At 36.9% G+C, this 26470-nt stretch overlaps 1 protein-coding gene across 5 annotated transcripts in view; it reads left to right on the plus strand.

The window, feature by feature from the left end:
• Nucleotides 1-26470, plus strand: part of DPYD (dihydropyrimidine dehydrogenase) — a 360191-nt gene that overhangs the window by 251440 nt on the left and 82281 nt on the right. For all 5 annotated transcript variants that reach the window (XM_042805542.1, XM_042805516.1, XM_042805526.1 and 2 more), the window contains 2 exons: nucleotides 14145-14265; nucleotides 15103-15222. In XM_042805542.1, coding sequence (XP_042661476.1) covers nucleotides 14145-14265; nucleotides 15103-15222 — 241 coding nt within the window. The remainder of the gene's footprint in view (nucleotides 1-14144; nucleotides 14266-15102; nucleotides 15223-26470) is intronic.

A 26470-nucleotide genomic window follows, 5' to 3' on the forward strand; every position in this document is an offset into this window, starting at 1 on the left:
TTCACATTTTGATTTTGGTCCAAAAGTCAGCACGTCTCTCCAGCTGCTCTGGTAAGAATGAATGAATAGTTGTATCGCGTCAGTAATCTGGGGTTTATTTTGCTTTCCTGCTAAATTTTGTGTCATTCTTTGTTGTTCAGATGAAACCCTGGGTCTAGTAAGTGTAATGTGCATATACCTAGAAACATTAGAATAAGACTGACTAGAATGAGTGATATCCAAAATCAAGAAGAGTCGCTACAAAGAGGCAATGGTGAATCTCTGTAGTGTCAGATGATACAGCAAGGAACAACAGCCACAAATTGCATGCTGAATATTTCAGGTTGGGCATCAGGAAAAAAATTCACCAAAAAGGTGATGCAGTTCAGGAACACGTCTAGCAGGTCTGTGTACGCTCCATCTCTGGAGTTTTCAGGGCTCAGGCAGGCAAAGCCATGGCCAACCTCAACTGGTGTTGATGCTAATCCCACTCAGAGCGGAAGCTTGGACCCTCCAGAAGTCCACTCAGACAAACATTTCTGTGATTCTGTGGATGCACCCTGTTCAAGTCCTATCCAAAGGTACTGACTGCATTGTTTGTACCAGGGATAGGAAATGAGTAGTGGATGAAAGAAAGCACAAGGTCTCACACATTCACTTGGGGTGAGATGATCAGTATGACAGGGAGTTATCAGTCAAAAACAACACAGTTAAATTTCCAGAGCACAGAAGATGCTTCCATACTTTTTAAAAAAAAACAAATCTCATATTCAAAGATCTCAGCCTAAGTGCAAAACCAGACATTCTTTACACTATAAGCAAATATTTTAAAAGTTAATAACTGTTTTATAAATATTTCTCATTAATTAGTCACACCTTCTAACCTCCAAAATACAAAAAAATCTTGGCCTATCTCAGCATTTAAACTACAGGTTTTGGGGATTGTTTGCTTTTTTTAGTTTATGTTGAAGGAGGCATGTATATGTCTCTTGTGAGCACTGAAGTCCAGATCCTGGTGGTTTAACTATTCAGATTATATGTAAAATGAACTTGCTTTGTAGTTCTTTTCTTACCTTTATTTTCTTTTTACCTAAACTGTACTTGCTACAGCCTCTGCTGCTGGCTGTGTTCATGTTTATTGCTGACAATTAGGAGGCAAGTTTCATAAAAGCCCACATTGCCTCATTCAGAAGATGACAAATCTGTCAAAAACAAAAGTAAAAAAACCCCAAAGCCCTGGTTACTCTGCAAAGATGAGAACTGGCTGCATGGCACAATTAGATTTGCTCTGCTGTACCTTGGAAATAGGAAAGATGAGGCTGCTTTTTAATTGAAGTGCACAGCATAGCATGCTAATTTGCTGTTGCTCTGCCAGCAAGGAGCTTGAAGTATTTTAAATAAATGATGCCCCAAACAGAATTTTATTATATCTGTGTTCATGTGGCATTCTACTATCGGCCTACAATAATATGCTGGTTAAGTATAATTCATTGAGTCCTGCAGGCAGTATTAGTTCTCCCTCTTCTCTTTTGTATCAGTTACTGAAAAAAATTAATGCAAAATACAGCAGGGTGGTGTTACAGCAGCAGTGGGAACATTGCCACCCAAAATCTAGTATAAACCAGTATAATCAAAATGAGGTTTCTGTTCGTGTTTGCAGTAGAGTTTCAGGATTTATGTCTTGTTGTCTTGCATTGGCTACTTTCATCCATTTTGGCTGGGATCTGAAGAAGGTAAATCCTAACTGATCTCGCCGTCTTTGTGTCTGTCAGTGCCCTCTGTTGCTCTGAGGCACATTTTAACAAAATGACCTCTTTCAGTCATGTTTCTCAGTTGAAACTGTTTCAAAGATACTGAATTTCTGTAAATTTCATAAAAATAGACATCTGGGTAGGGGAGAGAAATTGTCTGCTGCCCAAGCTGATGGATATGAATGGGAGCCTTAATAGTCCAGCTGAGGGAAAAGCTCAGGCAGACGCAGGAAATTCAATCACAAGGCGCAGACTCCTCAGCAATGAGGGTTCCTTGGTTCAGGCGCTGGTGGTGTTACTCTGCGTGTGCAGAGATGTGCTGCGTTGTGTTGTTTTGCTGGGAGGGTATTTGGGATGTGCAGGGAGAAGGAGGGCTGCTGCTGATTGCCTCCTCCAAATCCTGCAAACGTAGATCTAAGCACTCTTTTTCACAGGCCAGGAGATGTGTTTTGTAGGCTTACGTTCCTGGCTCCCACACTGATTGTGGCCACACTGAATCCTTTATGATGGTTCAGTTTTGTTGTTTTAACCTCTTTGGATGGTTTTTTCCACCTTTCCTGGTTTCATATGTGTCTCTTCCCTTTCTCTTTCCACTCCCTCCTTCTTTAAAACCCTCCTCATAAAGTAAACCCTCTGCTGAGTTGCTTTCAAATTGACAATTAACTCATGAGCTCTTTCACCTGAAAACTGAACAGAAAAAGCTTGCTGACTACATGGTCACTCCTGGATTGGTGACATCACTCACCTTCCTCTAGTACCTGAGGATTCATTTCCTTTTCTATTGCTCTCACAGGATTCAGCTGTGATTAAAAGTTATGATTTAAATGGATTTCTTCCATGTCTCTAGTTCCATATGTCCTTTATGTGCTTATGTATTCTATTTTTTGTAATGTCTGAAAGGAGACAATACTTAATAATGAGGTACGACAGTTAATTGGTGTTTTGTCTTAAGAATTCTGGTTTTCATACACGCAAGAAGAAATGAATTAAGATGCAAAGTTTAATAAATTCATCATCAGAACACTATTCTGTAATTTTATATTGCAGTTTGACAACATTTAATCCACTGTTATTGCTTTGAAGGATTTTTAATTGAATTACTCAAATGACAAAATGGAAAATAAAAAGGGATTATAAATAGCACAGTAATGTTAACAGCACTATCGACTTGCTGAAAATTTTAATGACATAGTATGGCTGTTAATAAGGTTTTAAATACTATTTATATGTGGTGACTTTATATACAGAAAGCATTTTCTACAGAATGGGTTTTCTTAGAAAATGTAAATGTGATTCTGTTTCCTTGAAATTCATGAAGACATGAAAGCAAGTTGGGGATAACCTTATTTTCAATCTCACTATGACGGAAGCATTTCAGCTGGAATTGACATTATGGATGACAGATGTCACAAAGAAGGTCATATCGCTCAAAATATCAGTGACCTGCTGCTGTTCAAAAAGTAATCAAAAATTTGGGCTGTTTTACTGACGCTTCAGTAGCCTAACTACAATAGGGTATATAGTGAGTGCTTCCCAGAAAGAAAGAAACCATGTTTTTTTTAAAGCCAAATGGCAGCCTGTACTTATTCTTGCAATTGTATTTTAATGCACTGAGAAGCTTTTAGAAAAGGGAAATGTAGAAACTCAGACAAGCATATTTCTGTGGTCTACATGGTTAAATGTCCAGATCCTGTGGACTGCTTTGCCTTTGGATATGTGGTTGCAGCAGAAGGTATTGCAATTGTTCATACCGATGATGTCTGGTAAAGAGGCTTTATTGGAAGGGAAATGATCAGCAGCAAGTATCTATGTGCAGGTAAAATAAAATATTTTAAGATTGTTCATCTTGGCAAACAATAAAAGTTCATTATGCAGTGCACATTAATAGCTTTTTCTTTCCATGGTTTTGGTTTTATGGCACCATTGGATAAAGTTAATTACCAGTGTGTTAACTGGTCTCTTCACTGCCTACACAAGAATTTTCAGGACTAGGCTCCTGCTTTTTAAATTTTGCCTCACCTCCTAGTAAAGTTAGTCAGTGCACTGGGAGGCTTGCTCTTTACAGTAGACCAAATCTGAGTACAGCCCTATATGATGATAATTTTGAAACTGAGTGGGAAATCCTTCTCAGAGTATAGGTTTTAAATTCCTCAGTTTGGTGGTTTCAAAGGTTTACGGTTTCCACAATTATTTGGTAATTTCTGCCTCCTTATTATAGGGAAGGACTGCAAGCTTGCCTACCTGATCACAAGAAAAAGCTATTTGTAGCTGCAGCACTCATAGATTTGAGTTCTATGCTTCCTTTTAAAATATTTCATGTATGATGTAAAACTAATCAAACCTTTATGCCTTCTAGCAGGTAACCTCTGCATGAACTAAAGAGCTGAATAGTTGTTTAATCATGATGTGTACTACTTTTTTTTTACAGTGATATGAGAAAGACTATTTTGGTTGGCTAAAAACAACCAAGATAAAATATTTTGTTCTATCAGGGGTTAAAAGACATTTTTATTAGTTAATGCTTTACATATACCAATGGAGTTGATAAATAAACCTTTCCAGTTAATATCTCCAAGAAGTTTATGTAATGTAAATGTGCAGTTTCACAATTTTCACTTGGAATGTTTAGACCCAATTGGTATCAGAACAAATCATTTGCTAATTTGAACTAGCAATCTGTGCTTCACTCTTTTAGGCCAACTATTATTAACGTTTATTTTGACAACCAAAGAAAATAATGGTTGTAGTCAACTCCTTTAATGTTGCATTAAAATCAATAGCTGTAAACAGTGATTGCTACAGTTTTAACTGACCTATCTCAGTGAAACGTAGAGAGCTTTTCCTATCATATAAGATAACCATAACAATTAAAAAAAAAAAAAAAAAGGTGCCTTATAATTAATTTTAAAAGTAGAATATTTTCTAACAGTGATGTTTCTGCTGGTTTGCTGGTTGCTTAGATTAACATTTTAAAATAAAATAAAATACAAAAAAAACAACAAACAAAAACCCAAACAAATTCAGAATAAGGAAGAGAGTTATGGTTTGAATACCTATGCAGAGAGAGGACTCAGTTTTCAAAAAAAAATTCAATTGTTTTTCTTTTAGTGCTGGGGAGAAAACAAAAAGCTTTTGTGTGATCTGAAAAGGGAGTAATTGCAAAGCTGACTAAAGACAGCCACAAACCTTTCACGTCTCAGTTGTGCTTGATCTTGACATCCCTCTTACCATTGCTCTAACTCCCAACACAAATGTATGTTTTGTACTTTTGTCTACTGGCCAATCAAAAAATTTCCAGCTCATTTTTGACCTTGTCTTCAGGTTGTTTATTTTTTCAGTCATTAGGTACTACATTATGAAGGAAGTGGTGTGGGAGTGCTGTGCTGTTAATAAGGTATCCAAAGTGGATCTCCCACACAGCACTTCGATAAATGTATTCTTGAGTTTAGTTACTGACCAATGTTAATATTGGCAGCTATTAGATGAGGTATGCTAAAAAGCTTTGGAGTGGTTTGGAGGTTTTTTTGTTTTGTTTTTTTAAACATACTGTTAAGCATCATTCATTTGTGCAGCTCCAGTAGTGTACTACAATAAGGAAACGCTATAACAACTTATTGCTCCCATTTTTTAATTTGGAATAGAGAGAGGTGACCAAAGGCTATTTGTCTTATGCTTTTAACATCTTTCAGAGGTTCCAATTGTAGAGCTGGACAAGGGAGAAATAGCGATTCCAATATCAAATGAGAATAAGAAAGAAGAGCGATATGGACACGTGCTAAAATTAAAATTTATTGAAATTCTGATTAGGTCAAAACCTTTTATGAGACTTTAAAGGTTTATTTGGTTAAATTTAAAGTTCCATTTCTTTTATGTGCACTGATTTTCTTTTTAATATATTTTTTTAAATTTTTCAAGGTAGCCTAACTCTGAGAAGTAGGAACCACAGTAGTATCATAGTCTCATGTTGGCTTTTCTCAATACCTACTGTATGTCTCCCAGTATAGACAGGGTCTCACAGCTTTGACTTATCAGCAAACCATAACCACAGCCTGGACCTAATCCAGAGTGACCTGATTTTGTCCAGTGGCACACTGGTATCACTGGAAAAAAAAAGAGAATCGCGATTAGCCTCCCCCAAGTGGAACTTACAGTGACTGATCTGAAGGGCAGTTGAACTGATCGTGAGACCATGCTTGCAGCTTTAAAGTAATAAAGGCCTAGCATATAAGAATGGAGCTGGATGGCAGAGGTTTTTTTAGTTCTTATAATTTACCACAGAAAATTAAGAAAAAGTTGAATCAAGTCTCTAGGTTCTTGCTTAGATTTTTACTTTGGCAAAAACATCTATAAATTGGGGGTCATTACTCCTTATAAATATAAAAAATTAAAATTAAAAATATAAATATAGTCTTTGCATGGTGTTCCATTGGTAATGTTTTTGCCTTAGTGAAAAGACTATAACAAAAAGAAGGAGTGTAGTTTGTAAAAGTAATGGGAATTTACCAAGGTATATTTTTACATCTTAATCTGCAGCATTTTGTAAGCAAAATGTGTTTGTTTCACTAGAAGTACATGCTAAGTTATATAAACCATGTGATATCTCCTCAGTTTAAACATATTACTGTTTTTGTTCAAATTACAAGGGTACACTTACTATGTAGAAATAACATAAATGTCTTAATTTACCCAGTAGACTTCTTTTAAAAGATTTTTTTAAAAGAAAAAAGAGCTTTTTAGAGTATGTAAGAGAGTAGAAAATAAGTATATCCTTGAATTAAACCAGTGAGCAATAGTCACAGTACATATTGTTGCTATGGTAGTGTAGCTAAATGGTAACTATGTGGACCTTGCTTAATTCTTCTCATATGAATCTCTGATCTTTTAGAAATTCTTAAAAAAAAAAAAAAACAAACTACCCTACGACCTCTCTTCATATTGAAAAGACCTCTTGTTTCCAAATACAAGCTTGTAAAAGCTGAAGACTTAAAGTGGAATGAAATGTTTTGATCCTCCCAGAACAAGATATGAAATTATCCATTTATGTATGGTTTTGAATTTTTATCCTGAAAAGGATTTTCCTTTAGCATTTTGTTGAAGATGTCTAATGAGATTTTGAAGTAATTTTTTTTTTTTTTTTTTTTTTTTTTTTGCTAAACTAACAGAAAAGCTTCCACTACTTTTGGTTCCCTTTGGATCTCATGCCAAAAGGAAACACAGTACTGACTGAAAAAGTGTCCTGAATTCACACACTGTCATTATCTCTAAAATTTATTTTGTGGCATTGGTTTCACATCATATCATATCATAGTTTCTAGCCAGAAGAATATAAGCTCTTATCCAGCAGCTGCAGTTTTGTGGGGTTGACCAGGCTGACCCAAAGTCTCTGAAGTCATTTAGGCATTTTTGGAAATTTTTCCTAATATATATAGATAGTTTCACATACAACTGTGAAAATTGTTATTCCTGCCTTAGGTTAAACTGCCTCATTTCTTTCTTTCTGACAGCTGCGGTCAATAGATGTTGACCAAAAGCTGTCAAACTTCCTGAGAAATGAGAAAACATTTTTTACTCCAGATGAGAAGTAGGTAGTTATTTATCTTCTATCCTGGGAAATCCTTCCCTTAATTTGGCAGGCTTTAAACAATTTGTTAGCTTTAATTAAGTTTGCAATGGGACAAACGCACAACCTAAACTGCCCCTTTCTAGGATGTGAGAAGACAGTGAAATTAACCATGAGATTTGGAAATGGTGTCTCTCTTTCTATAGTGATTGACTGCAATTCTGTATTTAGGTACTGTGGAAATTTTGGATAGGTTTAGAGATAGACAGTTTTTTGAAGGCAATGTTGGACATCTCACAGGAGAAGAGAGAAAAGATAGCTGTGGAAAAGATCAATAATATGGAAAAAAAAGGAGGTGAATGCTAAAGATATTAATTTTCAATGCTTTAAGCTGAAATTGCCATACTTTTACTTTTTCTTCACATTTGAAGGAATAGCAGAAGAGTAGCTCTTTACACACAGAGAGAAATTTTGATTTTTTTTTTTTTTTAATTATGATTTCCTGATGGATTTATGGATCAATGTTTGATCTGGAAAAGAAATACATGATAGACACATATAAAAAGTATTTAAACTAACAGCTTATCAGGCTGACAAGTCCTTAGAACATCTGTGGGATATCTGTAAAAGATACAGATCCAGACCTACATGTTGAGCTGGTGGAGTGGATTGAATAGGTGACGAATCTATAGAAATGATCATTACTCACTTTCTAAAGCTGCTCCAAATGCTTCCTGCCCCTGCCTGCCTGCAGTGCAGGTCGTGCTGCTGTAATGTTCACAAGGAAAAGGTAGTGTGGCCAGGAAGAAAGTCTACCTGTTGCATGGAGGTTATCTGCAAATCTCCTTTCTTGTTTTACAGGTGATGGTGCTTTTGGGTCCCCATGGGCTCTCAGACAGCATCTTGACTGAAGATAGGTTTAATTCTTCCCTTGTAGACTGTTGTTGAATGAAACAGTAAAGTGAGAAAAGTATATGAATTAAATTGAAAAGCTGAATCTTGAAAACTCTCAATTTCTAAAGATTTTCGTAGACTACGTCATTCCTGAACATAAAAGCACTCCCTCTTTTTCCCATAGCTATCATTGCTATATTGAAAAATGTATCTACTGTACAGAATGAAGGATCTAACTGTAAAACATTTTTTCACATTAAAAAATCTTCAAATTATCATAGATGTAAGGGGTCTACAAGATTTATTTTATGAAGCACAGTACTAAAAGAAAATCTGTCACCAGAAGAAGGCACTGATGAGGGACTCTTGGTGCCACTTGTCTACTAACCATATATAAGAAATCCTGTGTCAGCTTCATGTGTGTTAAATTAATAGAAATACAAAATAAGTCCTCTGTAACTTAGTATTTAAACTTGCAAAAATGCTGAAATAATGCATGATTTAGCCTCGAGATTCATTGGCAAGAGATATATATGAGAATAATTTTATAGCCTTCAAAGACTTGAAGTTTGTGAAGATCATAATTATGCTTGCATTAAGTAGAATAAAGTATTTTAATTTCTGAAACTTTGTTGTTTAGGTCATTGTAGTCAGTGATAGATGAGATTTAAGGACTTTACATGCAAGGTCCTAATGGATCCTGCAACATTCTCTGTGCCATCATGAACTTCCCATCATCACAGTCAGGATAATGGACTTGGACAAATAATTAGCACGACCTGTAATAACTCCAGTAGTCCTATGTAAGAAAGCCTTCATACATATGTAAAATCAGGATTCTGTCTGAGAAAAGTTATGTTTTTATATTTTCCACAACTACAGAGGTCCTTTCCCTGTTCTTTGTGAGACAGAACTGCCACCACCATAATAATTAGGGATGGACTAAAGATTGCATTGTATGGTCCATTTGCTGTAGCACTAATTAGAGAAGATCAGCTAATGTGCTCTACTGAGTGGTAACATCCCTGAAGTTTTTTGGGGAAATTCTGTAACGGGTTTATTTTTATGGTATCTTTCAGACTGACATTTGTATTCTTTATATATGCACACGTACATATCTAAATACACTCACAAATATGTGCTTCCCAAGGACTGTTTGCATAGTTAAGAAAAGCATGTTCGTTATGCTAATGTAGTTGTATTTCTATCTTTTGCATTATTCAAATACTCTGAAAAACTGATTAAATTCAATTATTAAAAAGATTTCTTTTTTTAATCTGGAATGTATCTCATGGTTTAAGATATCCTAAAGAATGAAGTGCAGTTTTCTGCCAGACAAACTTTTTGATGTCTTTATGCAAATGACTTAGTAAAAACTGGGCACCAAACCAAGGTGAGTTTGAGGAGGTGCACCTCAGTCCACCTGATTCTCCTCTCTCCATTTATTAAATAGGTATAATAGTACTTCCATACCTCTGAGAGATGTTCTGGATACAGTATAAAGATTGTACAGTAACAGAGTAGTGTAAAAATGAGGACCCTGCAAGAACACGGAAAATATGTCATAGTAAAAATTTCCAAAATTTCTGAAAATCTATAGCAGACATTTTTGTGGTAATCTCTTCATGGTTTTCTCTCTTTCTGCGAAACACAAGGAAGGGTGACCTACTCTATGCACAGCACTTTCACACTCCTTTTTAAACATGCAGGATGTATCTGCCTTGGGGGTGATAGGACGTGGGATTCATCTCATTACCAATGCCAAATGCAATCAGTAGACAACTTGCTGCTTTAATTTCTGAGGACTTATAGTTATGGTTGTAGTTAAGCTTATCATGTGATCATCTAGAAAATAAAGGTGAATAGTTGTTTTTCCTCTAGTATATCTACCCATTGGCAATGAGTAGTTAGGATTAAAAGCTCCATCTAGCCCAAGGCTATAATGAATATTCAGGAAAAATGATTCTGTACTGCTGCTTAGGGAAGTAAAAAGACAACCCCTGTAACATTCAAATCTCCTGTGCCTTTGGAATAAACAAGCAGTATTTGATTAAGAACAGAAAGACAGAAGAGACAGTGATGTACATCTCATACCAAAAAGGACTTTATATGATATTAAATTGCTAACAGATTCCTTTAGGTAGAGTGCATGAATCAATATTCTATTTTAACTGATGATAATTTCACCAAGCTTTTATTTAGATGGTGTTTAAAAAACAAACCAAAACAAACAAAAAAAAATGAAACAGCAGATAAATGAAGTCTGCTACCAAAGGATGTTACAGTCCATTGAAGCATTTGTCTATTCTTCTGGATTGACACAGAGAGCAAAATTATGCTGCACATTCTGTAACAAATTGTATTCTATCATCATTAGTGAGAGAACCAACAAACCTAGTTATGTGTAGTAGAATAAGATCATTTATAACAACATGGTAGACTTTGAACCAAAAGCATTAAAATCCTGTATTACATTAAGCTGAATAATATTTTAGTTAGTTCATGTTATTGATTTTGCAAATGTAAATGCCCAGCTGTTTTTACAGCTCATAACATTTTACATATCAAGCTATTTAGAAAATATTTCTTAACTATACAGGCTTCATCAACCACTTTATCAATGGTAAAAGCTGCATGCACCTTCATAAAGTTGCATTGGGGTAACAAAAATATTTATGTATTAGCAGTGACAGCTATTTTTTGTGATTTGATTTACAGGCGTCAAGATTCATTCTTTTACAAGTTATTTGCTCACCCTGAAATGTTTTATAAATGCAATCCCTGCTAAGAATCAGTAAAAGCAATTTGTATACTGGGGTCAATCTTTCAGAAATCCAAGCAGATGGGAGGCTCTGAATCAGCAAAATGAATTAGGCAAAATGAAGCCCATACATAGCCTCTTTAAAACTACTTTTGATAGTAATCTGCTCACCTTGTTAAATTTGCACCTGAGTTTCAAACTTTGCTGAATATGATAAATTAATATTCTCAGAGATCTTAAGTTTTAACTGCGTTTCAATTGGGATATGTTTTTTAGTCAATGACTGCACTTCTATTTGCTTTAATCTTTCTCAAAAATTGTGTTCTGTGGATTGTTCTCAGTCCAAAGGCAAACTTCTATGGAGAGGTTGTGCACCATGCAGTGAACATCCCCTGGATTAGATAAATGTAGTTAATTTATTTCATATGAAAATTAGCTGTCCAGTAACATTAATATCTTCTGTTTTCAACCATATGATTACTCACGATGCATTTTTCCAAGTCCTCAGTGCAAATGTAGTAGGAAATGATGAATTTTATAAATAAATGAGTAACTTTTTCTTAGTGATCTAAAGAAGAAAATGTGATGTTACAGATAAAAACAGGTGAGGTTATTATTCCGCTCTGAGAGTATGGTAGTTGTCTGTAGGGCATAAGAGCTCTGGTATTCTCAAGCAGTGACTTCATGGCATATAAATCCCTCTGGCAGCAGGGAAGCTGAGGCACGTGGTGGCCGTGGCCACTGGACAGTTGCGATGTCCCTGGAGTGAGGGGCGAGAGGACGGGCTCGAGTGCCTCCCCGGTGCCGGGCACTGCACAGGAGGGGGCTGGAGGCAGGAGGAGGGTGCATTACCTGGATGCTCCAGTACAGCTCCAGTGTAGGACTCACGCCGAAAAAGGAAGCAGCGAGATCTGTCATGTGTGTGTGTGGTTTTGGAGTGGCACGAGGATAAACAGTATTTATTTTTTTTAAGGTATTCAGCATTATATGCTATCTATTTAATGAGCAAATGAATTAGATAAAAGATTATGAGAAAAGAATCATCTTTAGAAATACCACTTTCAATCCAAAATTGTCCAATTTAATGGAAATTCTAATTTTTTGTATAAACTTCAACATCTTTCCAATTCCTATCAGTGACTGTCTCACTATGCAGCAAAGCAAAACTTTTTTTCATTTTTTCTGTGTTTCCTCAGTAACATTCCTTTTTTTTTTTTTTGTTGGAATAGTAAGTGAAGTAAAATCAAAGATTTCACCTCCTTCAGTTGAGTTTTCAAATTATTTTTCTATTAAGTTACTTGTGATTTTATGTCTACTGAAAATGGGCAGGTTTCCAAGGCAAGTGAGCATTTCAAAAGGGCTTTGTCTAAACATGTGTTGTGCAATCAGATATTTAAACTGTTTACTAGCTTGAAAAACTGAAGACCCTTCCATTGCATTTGCTGCATTAATCTTGGTGTGGGAGAAGCAGAACTGATGGAAAATGAAGGTCTTTACTTACTTTTGTAAACAGAGGTCAAATTATTATTTATTGAAAAATTGTCTTAGGTAGGATGGAAATTGGGTTTATATGAATGAAAGAGATCTCCCAATAAGTTATTCATTGTGGATTCGAATAATTGTATTTTTTTTAAGTGTTAGTGTGTGTTGGAGTAAGAATTTTTATGGCAGCACTATAAGCACAATGCAGTCGGCATAATGAGTTATGTGGTGCCAATATCCTGAACATTATTACAAGGATTTCTAAGGAGAAGAATTAACATAAAGGATATACAATTCATGTCTTCTAGAGGGTCTCTCATTTCTGCGTTGGGCCTCAAGGAAATTCAAAACAGAAATGAAAGTCAAAGATGCAACTGCTTTCATACTGCCAGCGCAGCGTTCATACATATTTCATGGAAGCTGCATGGGCGGGGAGATCACCATTTTTATTGGAATGGCACAGCTAAGTCTCAGGGTTTTACTATTCATGTCAAGCACTGTGTACTTTCTAGGAACACAGCTTATGGGGGGGGTTCACTTGTATTTAACCATTGGTGTAAGAAGTAAAAACAAGGGGGTATTTCCTGTGTGTTCACTAGGCTGTCAACCTTGGTGTCCACTGGATTGTTTTAAACTAAACTTCATTTAGGCTCATCCCAATTTCAGCTCCTGCGTAGAAATGCAGCTGAGTTTCTACAATATCCAAATGGGAGAAAATTATTCACATATGACAGACTTAATTATCTGAAAGAGTGATAAAGATTTAGTAAATGTAAATAATTGCTGCGGTACCAATTAGCCTACCCCCAGGTTATACTTGTACTAAATCTTGTAATAGCACCATTCAGTTTTTAACCAGATCACGCACCATGTTCGACATGCATCGGTATTGCAAATTGTAAGGTATTTATTGAAGACCATTATCAATAGCCAACAGAAAAAAAACACAGTAACCCATACCCTAAGAGTTATATTGAACAATAACCATTACATGTGCCAGACACATATAATTCGGCATAGCTATTTTCAATTGAAAGAACAGTTGATTATTGTCTACATGAGACGTATTCCATAAGGGAAGTAAATGCCTAGAAATTAAGAAAAGCCAACACTTGAAGATTTTGATTTCTGGCTTTAACAGAGAAGATTTTGATCTTTCATTTACACTACGGCCATCCCAAGTTATTCTCTGAAGTCAGAGGAGAATTCAGAAATGCTGAATTGCATTCTGATAGCCCTGCATCCTTGACTCATCCTTGTTGTTCTGATGAAGGCATGATCAGCCAATGCTTCAGGTTCACATTATTTAATAGGATACTGGTTATTTTCAATATAATTTACACAGAGTGAGTCATTAATAATGAAAAGTAATTTTTAAAATAAATGGGTAAAGAAAGTCTCTGTCATCCAAAATTATATTTTCCCCTCTCTGGGAATGGAACATTTTGTGCTATCTTTGTCTTTTGGGTTAAAAAAAAAAAAAAAAAAAAAAAAAGCAAATTTTCCTTTTTTCATGAACTAACCTTTCTGTAATGGATTTGCAATTCCTTGATGTGTCTGAAATGTTAACTAATGAGATGAGGATCAGATTTTATGATTTGTAATTTCATAAAATCGCAGTATAGCCACTTATAGCAAAGTTTTCTATTTCCTTGATATACCTTTTGTTCATATTACTTTTAATTATGTTCTATATTTATCTGACCTATTTGAACAGGATCCAGAGCTGGTACGGAACATCTGTCGCTGGGTTAGACAAGCTGTTCAGATTCCTTTCTTTGCCAAGCTGACCCCAAATGTCACTGATATTGTGAATATTGCGATGGCTGCGCAGGAAGGTAACCGAAGCCAGTGCACAAGCTGTGCAGATTTACTAATTTGTTGGATGGGGTAAGATAGGGGAGTTGCTGGAATAATAACAAATAACAGCAGAAACTAATACAAAAATACTTTATTTGATGTATTTAGAATAAGCACAGAGATCAAAGGCTTCCTAATTTTGTTCATGCTTCTAGAATATCGCAATATATGAAGAGAACTATATTATACTGTTAACAATAAATAATATATGTTTGTGTGTGTGTTTGCACACTCCTATTTCTATCATATTTATACCTTTACCATACCACTGTAAATTCCCCTATTTCTACGTTTAGTAGTGAAAACGGTGTGTGTGTCCTGAGAAAACAGAAATACACCATTTGAAGGTGTATATATTTTTTTTTTTTTCCCCTTGGAGCTTAAAGTACAACATGGTAGGAAATTAAGTTTGGAAGTAGGTGTATTAATCCATCACTTAAAACCTTGGTCATCATTTCTCTGTTGCATTTGTCTTATTCCTCACAGACTTGGAGGAAATGACCCCTGTGCTGGGGCACCTCCAGGTGTTGAACAACCACCGTAGCAGGTTTTGTCCCACATAGCTGACGGACAGAGATCTGTTTCCCACATGCTATCTTATAGCCCTTGCAGCTATCTCAACTGACTCAGCCTGACTTACAGCTAGTATTAAATTTATCAGCCCAGGATTGGTCTTAAAGACCCTTTTGTGCTTTCTGTCTTCAGCTGTTTATTTGAATTTCTGGTTATTTAACAGTTTCACAGTTTTTCTGTTGTATTTTTTCCTCTCTTATACACGCGATTTAACAAAAAGTGACTGACCTTTTTTTTCACAGGTGGCGCAGATGGTGTTACAGCCACCAACACTGTGTCAGGACTGATGGGACTGAAAGCAGACAGCACACCTTGGCCAGCAGTCGGTGGAGAACTGAGGACCACATATGGTGGCATGTCAGGTAGGTGTTGCCCTTACTGATGCATAGTACTTCCTTGGAGGCTTTCAAAACATCGGGAGGTCCTTGTAGTGGTCTAGAATATCATGTCTGCTGTTGCACCGAGTCCTTAAAGCTCACGGCTGGTCAATGTTTCTAATAGTCATGACAGATGGAACAGATTAAGTGTGAAGGCTCTTGGGTTGCCCTTTCTTTAATGGTAAAGCGCTGCATCAGAATACTGTGATAGGGTCACTGGAGACGGAAGGAAATCTCTTCTCTCGTGACCCTCACTTTTCTTCAAATTTTTCATTCTGTCACAATTGTCAGGCCCCATGTTAGACAGAGGCTAATGAAAGGGCATCGCAGGGGGAAATATCAACAATCCAAATGCAGTGTGTGTTTCATAGCCCAAACTCCAGCCTTCCTTCCTCCTTCCCACCAAGTGCACCTCTTCCAAGGAGGTTATTTCCTCCTCTTCCCACTGTGGTAAAAAAGATAGACTGTATTAGGCAAATATATGCATATTTTTTTCGCCTATCCCTTGAGATATACAAGAATATCTTGTGTAGGCCATATTTCCAAGTACTGCTTCACAGTTTAATTTTAAAACCAGCAGCAAAACTTTTACATTCCAGTTCAGTGCCTGTGCACACTAATGTATTAATCTATTGACCCTGTGCACTCTGTTGCTGTGACAACATGAACTTGGCCCTGCAAAGACAATACTGTGAGCTTCTTGACTTTACTGGTATGGAGATTAGTCTCCTTGGTGATAGAGGTAGCAGTAAATATACGTAACAGAAGTAATAGCATCCTCCTAATTGAGTCAAACCCTATTTTATTGGCCCACCTCCTACCTCACCCCAAAACTGTAATCAGAGGAGACCAGACAGGCAAAAAATGCTTTATTTTATGTGACTGGTGTTATCCTTAGAGAACCGTAAGAAATGTAGCAAAAGATAACTTTTAAACAAACTTTAATTGAGACGAGTGTATTCAGTGGAAAATTGCCTTATTGCCGTAGATAACTACGTGGAATTTGGAATTTTTTAGAGAATGCTGAAAAGTAAGGAACAGATAACAATCGGAAAAATGGTTATGCCTATTGCATAATCATTATTTCACAGTGACAGTCCAATAAGATGTTATATTTTAATATTATGCAAAATGGGAGGAAGAGGGGAGAAAGAAGAGAACAGCTACAGCCCATTTCAATTTCTCTAGCCTGCCATGTTGACAGGAAAAGAATAAAGGAGGTCACAGTGGGTGCTGTGCATTAAAAATTAATAAAAGAACTATTGCAGTAGTATTTTATATAAGTAACACCATTCACATTTTCTCATTTAAGTTGCAATTTCTGAATATTCCTTCCTACCATAAGTCTGTCTAATAAAATCTATAAAATGACTGCATTATGAAAAGTGTGTCTCTTATGTCACAAATTTGAAACATGTATGTAGCATAAATTACAGTGGCACCTGAGTGTTCAGCTATAAGGGAGGACGTACCAGTATTTCTGTGGTTTATAATCCTGTTATAAGTGGGACCTGAGGAAAAGTTCTTTCTTTATTTTGTTTTTATATATATGTGTGTATGTGTGTAAGTATAAAAATGTTTGTTTTTTTTTTTTTTCCCTGAAGTTTTACATGTATCAGGAGATAGAAGATGTCATTTTAGGCTGCTCTACTACATATGACACAAATCTGGTTGTTTAAAAAATATGAAAACCACTGGAAGTGCTGTCAATTTACTATGTTTTGAAAGAGCATATTGTTACAGACAAATATATAAAGGTTTCTTGCTGATAATTGGCATCACTAGGTTCCAGTCCCACAACTCATTGCGCAAAAGAAAGCCACAGGGCCAATAAAGTCAATAGGCTCTGCAACACATTGCAATACTTTCTGATCAGCAATCAAGGTATAGCAGTATACAAATTTACAAAAGCAGGAAAGCAATTTTAAATCAAGAGAGCTAGCATGCTCAGAAGAATTCAAAAAATGAGAGACTGTGTTGTCTTGTCAGAGCAAGGGGCATGGTGGCCATACTTCTGAGGTCTATTCCCAGCCATGCCAGAGCTGAGCCACGTGGCCTGCAGCCAGACACTTGACCTTTCCATGCTTTATTTCTCCTGTCTGTGAAATGGCGGTAACAACACTTACATGCCTACAGGCTTTTTGGGAAGTATTCTGTGGTCCTGGCATGAAAGTCTCTTCGTAGTGTAAAGTACTGGTTTTCTATTTTGATGTGCTTAAACTTGATCTATTTTATTATCTGATAGAGTCAGTAAGTTTTTGTTGTTTTTTCAAATAATTCCTCTCAAGAGAGAATTATTTTTTTAAAGTGAAAGCCAGCACTATTGTGGAAACAATAAGTCTGGTCCTTTTTCTGTGTGTTTTACCAAAGCACAACTGGTTTATGTTCTCTAGTGCACAAACCTAGAGCAGACACAGTGCATAGCCAAGCTATATCTTGCTTTCTGGATTTTTTCCACTTGCACAGATTTTAGTTCTTTTCTGGACTAGAAGTGATTCTCGCTTGGCACAGAGGTGCAGTAGTTGTGGCAAGAGTCTGTCCCATGGGGTGCAGTGCTCATGGTGCTGCTGCGTGGCCGTGGGTGGGGTGGGAGCTGGGCCCCAGCCTCGAGGAGGTCTCAGCGCAGACTGCCTTCAGTCAGATGTGCTGGTGAGGTCTGAAACATAGCTAGGCTGAAAGCTGGTGACCCTCACTATCACCTGGTTGGTGAGGAATTGCTCACAGTGGAGTATTTCTAGAGTGCTGTATTAAACTGGATTTTTTAGAACAGTTTGGTCTTATCTTTTTTCCCCTTCTCACATAAATCACAGGAGACTCTCCCTACCTCCAGTAGCATTTCCTGCTAGCATAGGGGTTGCTCTGTCTGAAAGGGTGCTTTTGCAGAAGGATGAAAAGCAGAAGTTGCTGTGCTTCAGGTCCATCACCAGCATCGGGGATTCATTCCTCCCTTGATGTCACATACTGAAACATGCCCTATCCTCTGCACTCTGTGTTTCCATTCACTCCCCTGAGAGCTGAAGGAGCCCCGCGCGTCAGCGGAGGGCTGCAGCGTGTGAGAGGAGGCAGCCAGCAGAAAGCTGGGGGTAAGACGCTGCAGCTCAAGATGCAAAAGTCAGCCCTTTGCACCTCGAAGCAAGGCAGCAGGTCAGCCCCTGTCTCTTCTCGCTGAAGGGCTTTGCTGAGTGCTCGGGCCTGGCTCCCGCCACCAGCTGTTAGGGCCTGCAGGGAGGAAGGGGCCTCATGGCGCCCGTGGCAGCTGCGGCATCAGCGCGCGCTGAGGGAGCCACCGGGCTGGCAGGGCGGCCCGGGAGGCTCTGCAGCCCAGTGACGGGGACCGGATCACATTGCAAGGAAGGCGTTCTCTTAAAGGACAGCTGTTCTTCAATGTTTTATAAATTCACTGTGTCCACACATTTCTTAATACAGTGCGGGTTCCTTCTCCAGCTGAGTGCAAACTCACTCTGAGTCTGATGAAGGTTTCCGTTGAAGAGCAAATAATGAAAGTATGCTAATACCCTGGCCTAGCAGTAGCCTGACATTTTGACTTACAGTCTTCCCTGTCCTCCATTGAAGAAATGTTTTCCATATGCAACTTCCCCTTGGCCTCCTCTTCCTTCCTCATCTGTCACTTGCGGATGCAGCTATATGCAAGATTGTCATTTATTTTTCCAGAAGAGAGGGAATTCCTTTTTAATTCCTTTTAAATTAATAAATGACAGGTATTTTTCTATGGCTTGTCTAACATACATAAAAAAATAATAAAAAAAATTTATTAACATCATTGCTGGATCCTGAGATGTTTTGAGAATGGACTTATGTCTCTGGTTTTTTAAAATGTTTTTTAAAAAATCTTGCAAAGAAAAAGAGGCTTAATGAGATTACTTTAAAATCCCCATTTAGCTTTGAATTGTCACAGTCAGTGTTTTCTTCCTAGCCAGTGCTCGGGCAGTGACCTTCCTGTTTTGATCTAATTTGATCAGCTGAAAATTGCTAAGCTATAAGAGGCATTGCTGTTTCCTCACTCCTACCCTTCTGTTTGTTGGGTGGTTTTGACAGGGAAGAATCCCAGTATCCCAGGTGGATGTTTGACCACTAGACTGTAGGATTAGTGTCTCTCTCTTCTTCACTTCCCTGCAAATACTGAATTATTAATACAAAGTGAAACAGCTCTCACATGATACACATTCATACTACCACAGCCTGCTGACCTGCACACGAGCCTGACTTGGGAGAGCCAGGCTTAAATCCCAGGTGTGAGCCTGGGTCCCAGCTGGGTCCCCTGGATTCCAAGTTTACCTTCCAACTATTGAACATTGTAAAATCTCTCTGTTTTTTTCTTCACCTTCTACCTCTATCCTGGTGCCAAAAAATATTTGCAGGAGAAATTTCATTTTAATTTTGACAAATTGTTGTCTTCTAAAGAAAATTAATTTCTAATTGTCACCATAGAGCCTCAACTGATCCCAAGGGCTATGGTAGCCCTATGGATTTCTGTGACCCTGTTACATGAGAGGACATTGTGCTTAGAGGATCCCAGTCTTCATCCATTTTTTATAAATTTCCAGGAACTGCTCATTACTCAAAAAGTAAAAATGTCCAAATGAAGCCTCCAAAATATGGTTAAGGAAATAAGCACCTATGATGAAAGAAAATTACTAAAATTAAGATACAGCTTCCCAAACTTGTATAACTATCATACGTGTTTGCAGGATTAGATATAGTTTGATTTATATTAAGGAGCTTTTAGAATTGATCCAGCAGTATTTCAGGTTTGAAAATATAGAATAGATGCAATTTTACCTTGAGTTCTTCATATACATGTGCAATGCAGAGTACTTGTTTCTTAAAAAGAAGCTAATGATGTTTTTTTATCCTCACAAAGAGTGATGACCTCTGGCTTTGAAAGACATGTTTTAGTCTGTATAAATATAAATTATTTGAAAACGCATATTTTATAGATATTAAAATAAGATACCAACTTTCCCAGAGAAATGTTAATACTGTCAGCGACTACATGCTTCCTAAGATTTGTTTCCTTTGAATGTTTTTAAATTTTTTTTTTAAATAAAGTTTTTTCATGAGCTTTCATAGTGTACTTCCATATTCCAGTTATTTTTTATAAAACACATCACATTGTGGCACAATAGGATATCTATGGCAGGCAAAATAGAGTAGAGCTTCTCTTTGAATTTCCATGGTTTTTTGTTCTTTGTCATCTTTTTGTTTGTTTTTGTCTGGAAGCCAGATCCTTAGGGGATAAATTTATAAAACCATACACTGGTCTTAGCAAAAAAATTTAGGTTAAAAGCAAGTCTCTCTACGGCACACTCGCTATGTATCCTTTTAATGCTTTGTTGCAAAAATATTAGAGTATTTTACAGTAGTAGTTAGAACACCTTATTTCTATGTGCTGTTATAGTTTTGTCCTGTTATTACATCCTATAGTATTCTGGCATTGTTTGCACAAATATATTGTACACCATGTTCATGTACATATGTCTGTGTGGTTTCCAGAACAAGAGCGATTCAGAAAGTTGTGTGTTAAAACTTCATAGCTGACCACAAGGGATGTCAGAAGGAATATACCTAGATAGCAGATTCAGTCATTAAATGCAGGAACATACAATTATTGAAGACTGGCAGAGGCAGTTAATTTTAGTTACTTTTGAAGTAAGTTAGCGGAGCTGTCTGTTTTTACAAAAAACCACTGTCAGATAGCAATTGTGACCTTTAAGGGAATGATTTGCAGGTGTTATTTCAATAAATTAAAATGTATACATTATAAGAATAATTGACGTTATTAATAGGGGCATATATTTTAATCTGGTATGTATGAATTATATTGAAAGATGAAAAGTTGTAGTTATAATAATAAGGGCTGCCTTTTAATTTTAATTTTATGACACATCATTAAAAGAAAAGTGGAAAAAAAAAAAAAAACAAACAACAAAAACACAAAAGCATTCACTTTCCTAATCACAGTGTTCTCAGTGACTGTTCAGTGTGGATTTTGGTCAATAGAAATGAATGAAAAGCTGCCCATCACTGAAAACAAAACAAAACAAAACGTATGTATGCATAGGCACTTCTGTTTAGTATAAATATTTACAGAGAGTTAAAGACTATTTACATTAACATATATTTATAAAATAGTGTGGATAAGAGTAAAAACCAAATATATGCCATAGTATAATTTAAATTTTGTTTTATTTTTTCTGTTAAATGTAGCTCAGCTATTAAAAGCCCTTATTTGCATATATTATGTCAGGATTCACAAAGAGTCCTCTGTTTTCCATCGTGTCCTTGCAGCAGTCTGATTTCTCTTAGTGTTCTGCCGTCACTGGTCTGTGCAGGAGAGATCAGAGCCCTAATAATAGATTTTTGACAGGGAGCTCGCCTGCTACCTGCCCTACACAAATCCTCACTGTTCATGTTTGCTTCATGGCAACAAAGCAGACAGAAGGAAAATGCCAAGTGCTGAGTTTGAGGTACAGCCCTGCCATAGCTTGACATTTCAGCAGAATAGCAGTTTATGAGATGCATAATTTTTCATCTGGGACTCAGCTGCCATTTTCATAGAAGCTTGCAGCTCATCGACTGACTGGAAGTAGGGCAAAGGTTTACAGCATAGATCAAGGTCTACATCCTTCCCATAGCTATTTAAAAATAAGTATTATTCTCCAGATAAGGTCAGAGAACTAAGCATATTTTTTCCACTTTTAATATTTTTTAGCCAATTTCCTTCTCACAAAGAAAATGCTTTACACTTTTAGCACAGGTACTGTTTGTAGTTGATTAAAAATGATCATCATTGATTTGATAAACCAAAGATTAAACGAGTCCTGGAAAAAAGAATAAAGCATGAGTCTTTACACACAGAATGTGAACAAAGCTGTGTTTTCTCCTCCTCTTACTGTGAAAAAAGCTCATTCCAAGCTTGAACTGAATGAAAAGTCTGTACTCTTGAAGCATAATTGGTTTCTGTTTTATTATTGTTATAGATTGAATTTAAATTTTCACATTCATGCACATGTACTTGGGAAACAAATGCAGTGTAGGTACATGTAAGTGAGTGTTTAATTTAGAATTACACATCTCTGTGAGCTTCAGTAACAGTTCACCATGTCACAGCCTCATATAGAACAATGGTACAGTACGTTAGATTAATTAAAGAAGCCTTGCAGAGAACTGAATTCTCAGTATGTCAAGATTTCAATTTTATGTTAAATATTTTCTAAAGGCCAGACCCTTAAATCTCAGGGGCTGTACCAAGCAGTGAGCTGTGAATTTAACCATAGGCTAACTGCTAATGATAAGGAAAAGAGTCCAAGTTGAGGCAGCTGTAATACAGTCATTGGATTAGGCTATCAATCACTTGGTTCCCTGAGGAACAGGCAAAGACGACAAAACAGTGAAAAGGGAAATTAGGAAGGGAGGGCATGACTAGAATGAGATTCTTCACTAAATGTATCTGTTAGTTGGCTGAATCCCCTAAGCATCAGACGGAAATGTCCAGCATTGGTCTCAGACTAAAAGCCAAGTATTTGTTCCAACCTCCTAGAAAACCATCAAATCATCATTAACTGTATCTGGTCTGTACAGGGCTTTAGAAATGCAGTGGGCTATATTCTTCTGTTTTAATATTCTGTAAGTAGATTAATCTCCAAATTATTGTTGTTGAACAATCTGGATTTACTGTTTATATCAAAGCTCATATAGAATATGCCCAGTTGAAATAATTCACCTCCCAGATGGGTGGGCTTTTTTAAAATAAACAGATAACTGTTAAGATATCAGGTTTTACTGATGGCTACCAAAGACAAATGTCAGAAGGTGATTCAGATAAAATCGTAAGTTCTACTCAGACATAACATGGTAAAAATAAGAGAGAATGACTGTAGCTTAGCTTGCCCAAACATGGGTGAAAGAATATGTGGTTTTAGTCTGGGTGCAGGTAGATAAAATGGGAAATCAGTTCATGTAATGGTATGGATTAACATGACTAAGTAAAGAGTGCTCTTACAGTTAGCAACTTGGAGACGTAGTCTGATTAACAAAGAATGGAAATTAATAGAGAAAGTAAAAGAGATGTCAAAGCATTTTGAATCAGGGTGCTAGAGCAGTGTTTTGTATTTAAACTTGGTTACAGTGACAGGTAAAGGTGAATGTATCACATGCAAACTATGGCCTCATGAGGCGGTGTAAGTGAGTCAGGAACAGAAAATTTGTCCTTCCAGTAATATCAGCAAGATAGAACCCATTGGTGGTATCTTCGTCAGCACGAGTCTTTCCATGTCTATCAGATCTAGGGGAGAAAGTGTATCTTTCTCTTATGATCACCTCTTTCAATTTTAAGCAAATGCTCACAAAAATAAATTCTCAAAATACTTTTGTATCATGTCTTTTGGACATTTTCATGTTGAAAACTGATATATTTCTATCATAAAAAACTTACTGGAATTCATTTTGGAGGTCTTTTAAATATAACTGCTTTAAGTATCTTATGAATTATTTGAAAAATATTTGGCGTTTAAATACTTTTCAGTTTATTCTAACACAGGAATTAAAATACTATCAAGAATTTCAAATAGACATTAATTATAATAATAAAAATCGAGAAAAGCCTTGGTGAAGTCTACTGCTAGGTTTGTTCTCCATTAAGACTCTCAATCTGATCTTGCTCGCCTTTCTCCCCCGGTAATCACAATAAAATCAAAACGTCTTTTGACTTCTGAGTGCAGCTTGAACGAGGACTGGAGACTGTGGTGGCACGCAGTATAACTCTCCCATCTTTCATACAATTGAAAGGCTACTGCTCACTACAAAAGTGTGTCTAAACTGTGAGAGCTGCATGCCTTATGATACCCCAGTGGCTGCTCAGTGACTGGTTAGAAGGGTCACTCTGGTTTGCCAACCGGTCTCTGGCAGTCACACAAGTTAGAGTTGGGCCCAGCTTTGTGCTCTCAGTGTTGCAGGCAATGCAAGAGGGCATTTTGTATAGAAGCAGTAATTCTAAGTGGTTAAGCGTATGGTCATGGGGTGGACCACAAAGAAGATAACTTCAGGTGGTAGTGTTCAAGTTGACTTAGAAGTCTGCAAAGCTTTGTTGCAGTGTACTGTGTGTGATAGATTCAAACTTGAATACAAGTTATGAGAGTTTAGGGAGCTTCAATACAGGAGACAGAGGAAAGACCTGACAAAGGAAATAGGGTTCAAACTCATGAGAATAAATGTCAATGTTACAAGCTCCCTGCTGTTGATCATGCATGGCCCATAATTCTTTTCTGCTGACTTGTTATTCTGTACATGAATCAACAGCACAGTTTGTGATACAGGTAGTACTTGAGAGTGATCAATGAGGCAACTGTCTTCTGTGGAAATTATAAACTGTACCTGTCACTCACAGAGTGGAAGTTCTAATTGTAATTCCACAAAAAAAAAAAAAATCAACAACAACAAAAAAAAAAGCCCACACCAAGAGTCTGTCAGAGTTTGTAAACAATTCTGTTTAACAATTGTATCAGCAGAGGTTAAAACCCCTGAGTACTGACCTGGTGTGTCTTAAGCATGTTCATTTTTTTTCATATCTTACTTTGCATATTGATTTGCTCTAGTCACCAAGTGGCATATACTGGTTGTAGAGCACATCTGTATTCATCAGAGGACATATTCTCATCTTACCTGAAGAATAAACACATTTTTACATTTTAAAAAAATCTGTAATCCATTTAACATCAAAATACGAGCTAACAAATAAATAGAAAAATGACTTCTTATTTAACATTTGTTAGCATGGAGCTTCCTCCTGTTCTTCCTTCTCTCTGTGGGACAGCTGTGCTTGCAGGATAGGCCAGATGACTACTGTCTTCTGCCATCAGTTTGGGGATACTACCATTGCTGACAGTACACCCCAACTTCTGTATTACGTGCTAGCTCCTCCACCTGGTTCAGCAGCTTTGGTAGCCTCAGTGGCTTAGGCATATCTGTGAGGATGCTGGGGCTACCTGCAAAATACTGGATTAATGTGTTTTAGAAATGGGTTAGGAAGTGGCTTGACGAGAAGGTTTCACAGTTACATATAACTCTGCTTGCTGAGGTTAATCCAGTTGCAGGATATTTTGACAATCAGATATGGGGGTTTAGGAAAAAGAAGAAATAATCCTGGAACAACTTTAAACCCAGGGCATTGCTCTACATCCAGCAGCACCAAAAGGACCTACTTATGCAGTTATCGCTGCTATCCTGCTTCCATGTAGGAGTCGCCTTTGAAAGTTCTACCACTGGTTAGCTATGATTTATGATGAACTCGCCACAGTGAATACATCTTTATTCACCTAAATCTTGCTAGCATTCTGTATTTTTTAGTATCCTACTTGAATGATGAATAAATCCTAATGCAACTTCACACATAAAATACAGAACACAAAACATAGCAATTTGTTTAACTGGCTAGATCCTGGGTTTGTATTTCACTGGGCATCACATCATCCCTGATGAGTTACTGCCAGAAGCATTTATAAAAAGTATTTCACAACTATCAGAACATTTTTTTTTACCTTTCAAAAGAATGCAACTAATATATAGTAGTCAGCTAAGGGATCTGCATTTTAGTGTGCCTTTTCATGAAAGCACATCATTGTATAGAATGAGCTTTACACACAGGATATACAAATGTATCTTACAAAATCATTTAGGAAACCTGTAGTAGTTCGCTTTTCCAGTTTATGATCAATTTACAGTTTTTGTGTTGCCAAGTAGTTGCAAACATCTTCCCTATTAACATGTACCATATAACCATATCTATCAAGTCCTGTTTAAATCCCAAAAGACACTCATAGTCAGGGATTTAGCCACCATCATTTGGGTTAGGTGAGAGCTGAGTGAGAACTGTTGAGTGCTGTGTCCCACTGTTTCAGAATGAGAAATCCATTGCACAGCTGTGGCAGATATATAGAGAGGGTGTTTTTAATGACATAAGATCTGTCCATAAAATGTATGGTACCACACCTGACTCAGCACTGAGGTAAGGCTGATGCTGAGAAGAACTTTGTTACAGGCAGCTCAAAATGAGGAGAAAGCTGTGGGGTTTTTTGTAAGCAGGCATTCTGATGAAGACATGGTTAACTGTGTTAAAGTTGTGTCTGGCCATTTATATATGTCTCATGGCCCTATTGAGTGACCTATGGTTTTAAAAAGTAGATATGATTACTCCAGTCCACATTTGAGCTGGGCT

This window comes from Tyto alba, unplaced genomic scaffold, assembly GCF_018691265.1.
Source record: "Tyto alba isolate M040663 unplaced genomic scaffold, T.alba_DEE_v4.0 Super-Scaffold_1000006, whole genome shotgun sequence".
Classification (NCBI taxonomy): Eukaryota; Metazoa; Chordata; class Aves; order Strigiformes; family Tytonidae; genus Tyto; species Tyto alba.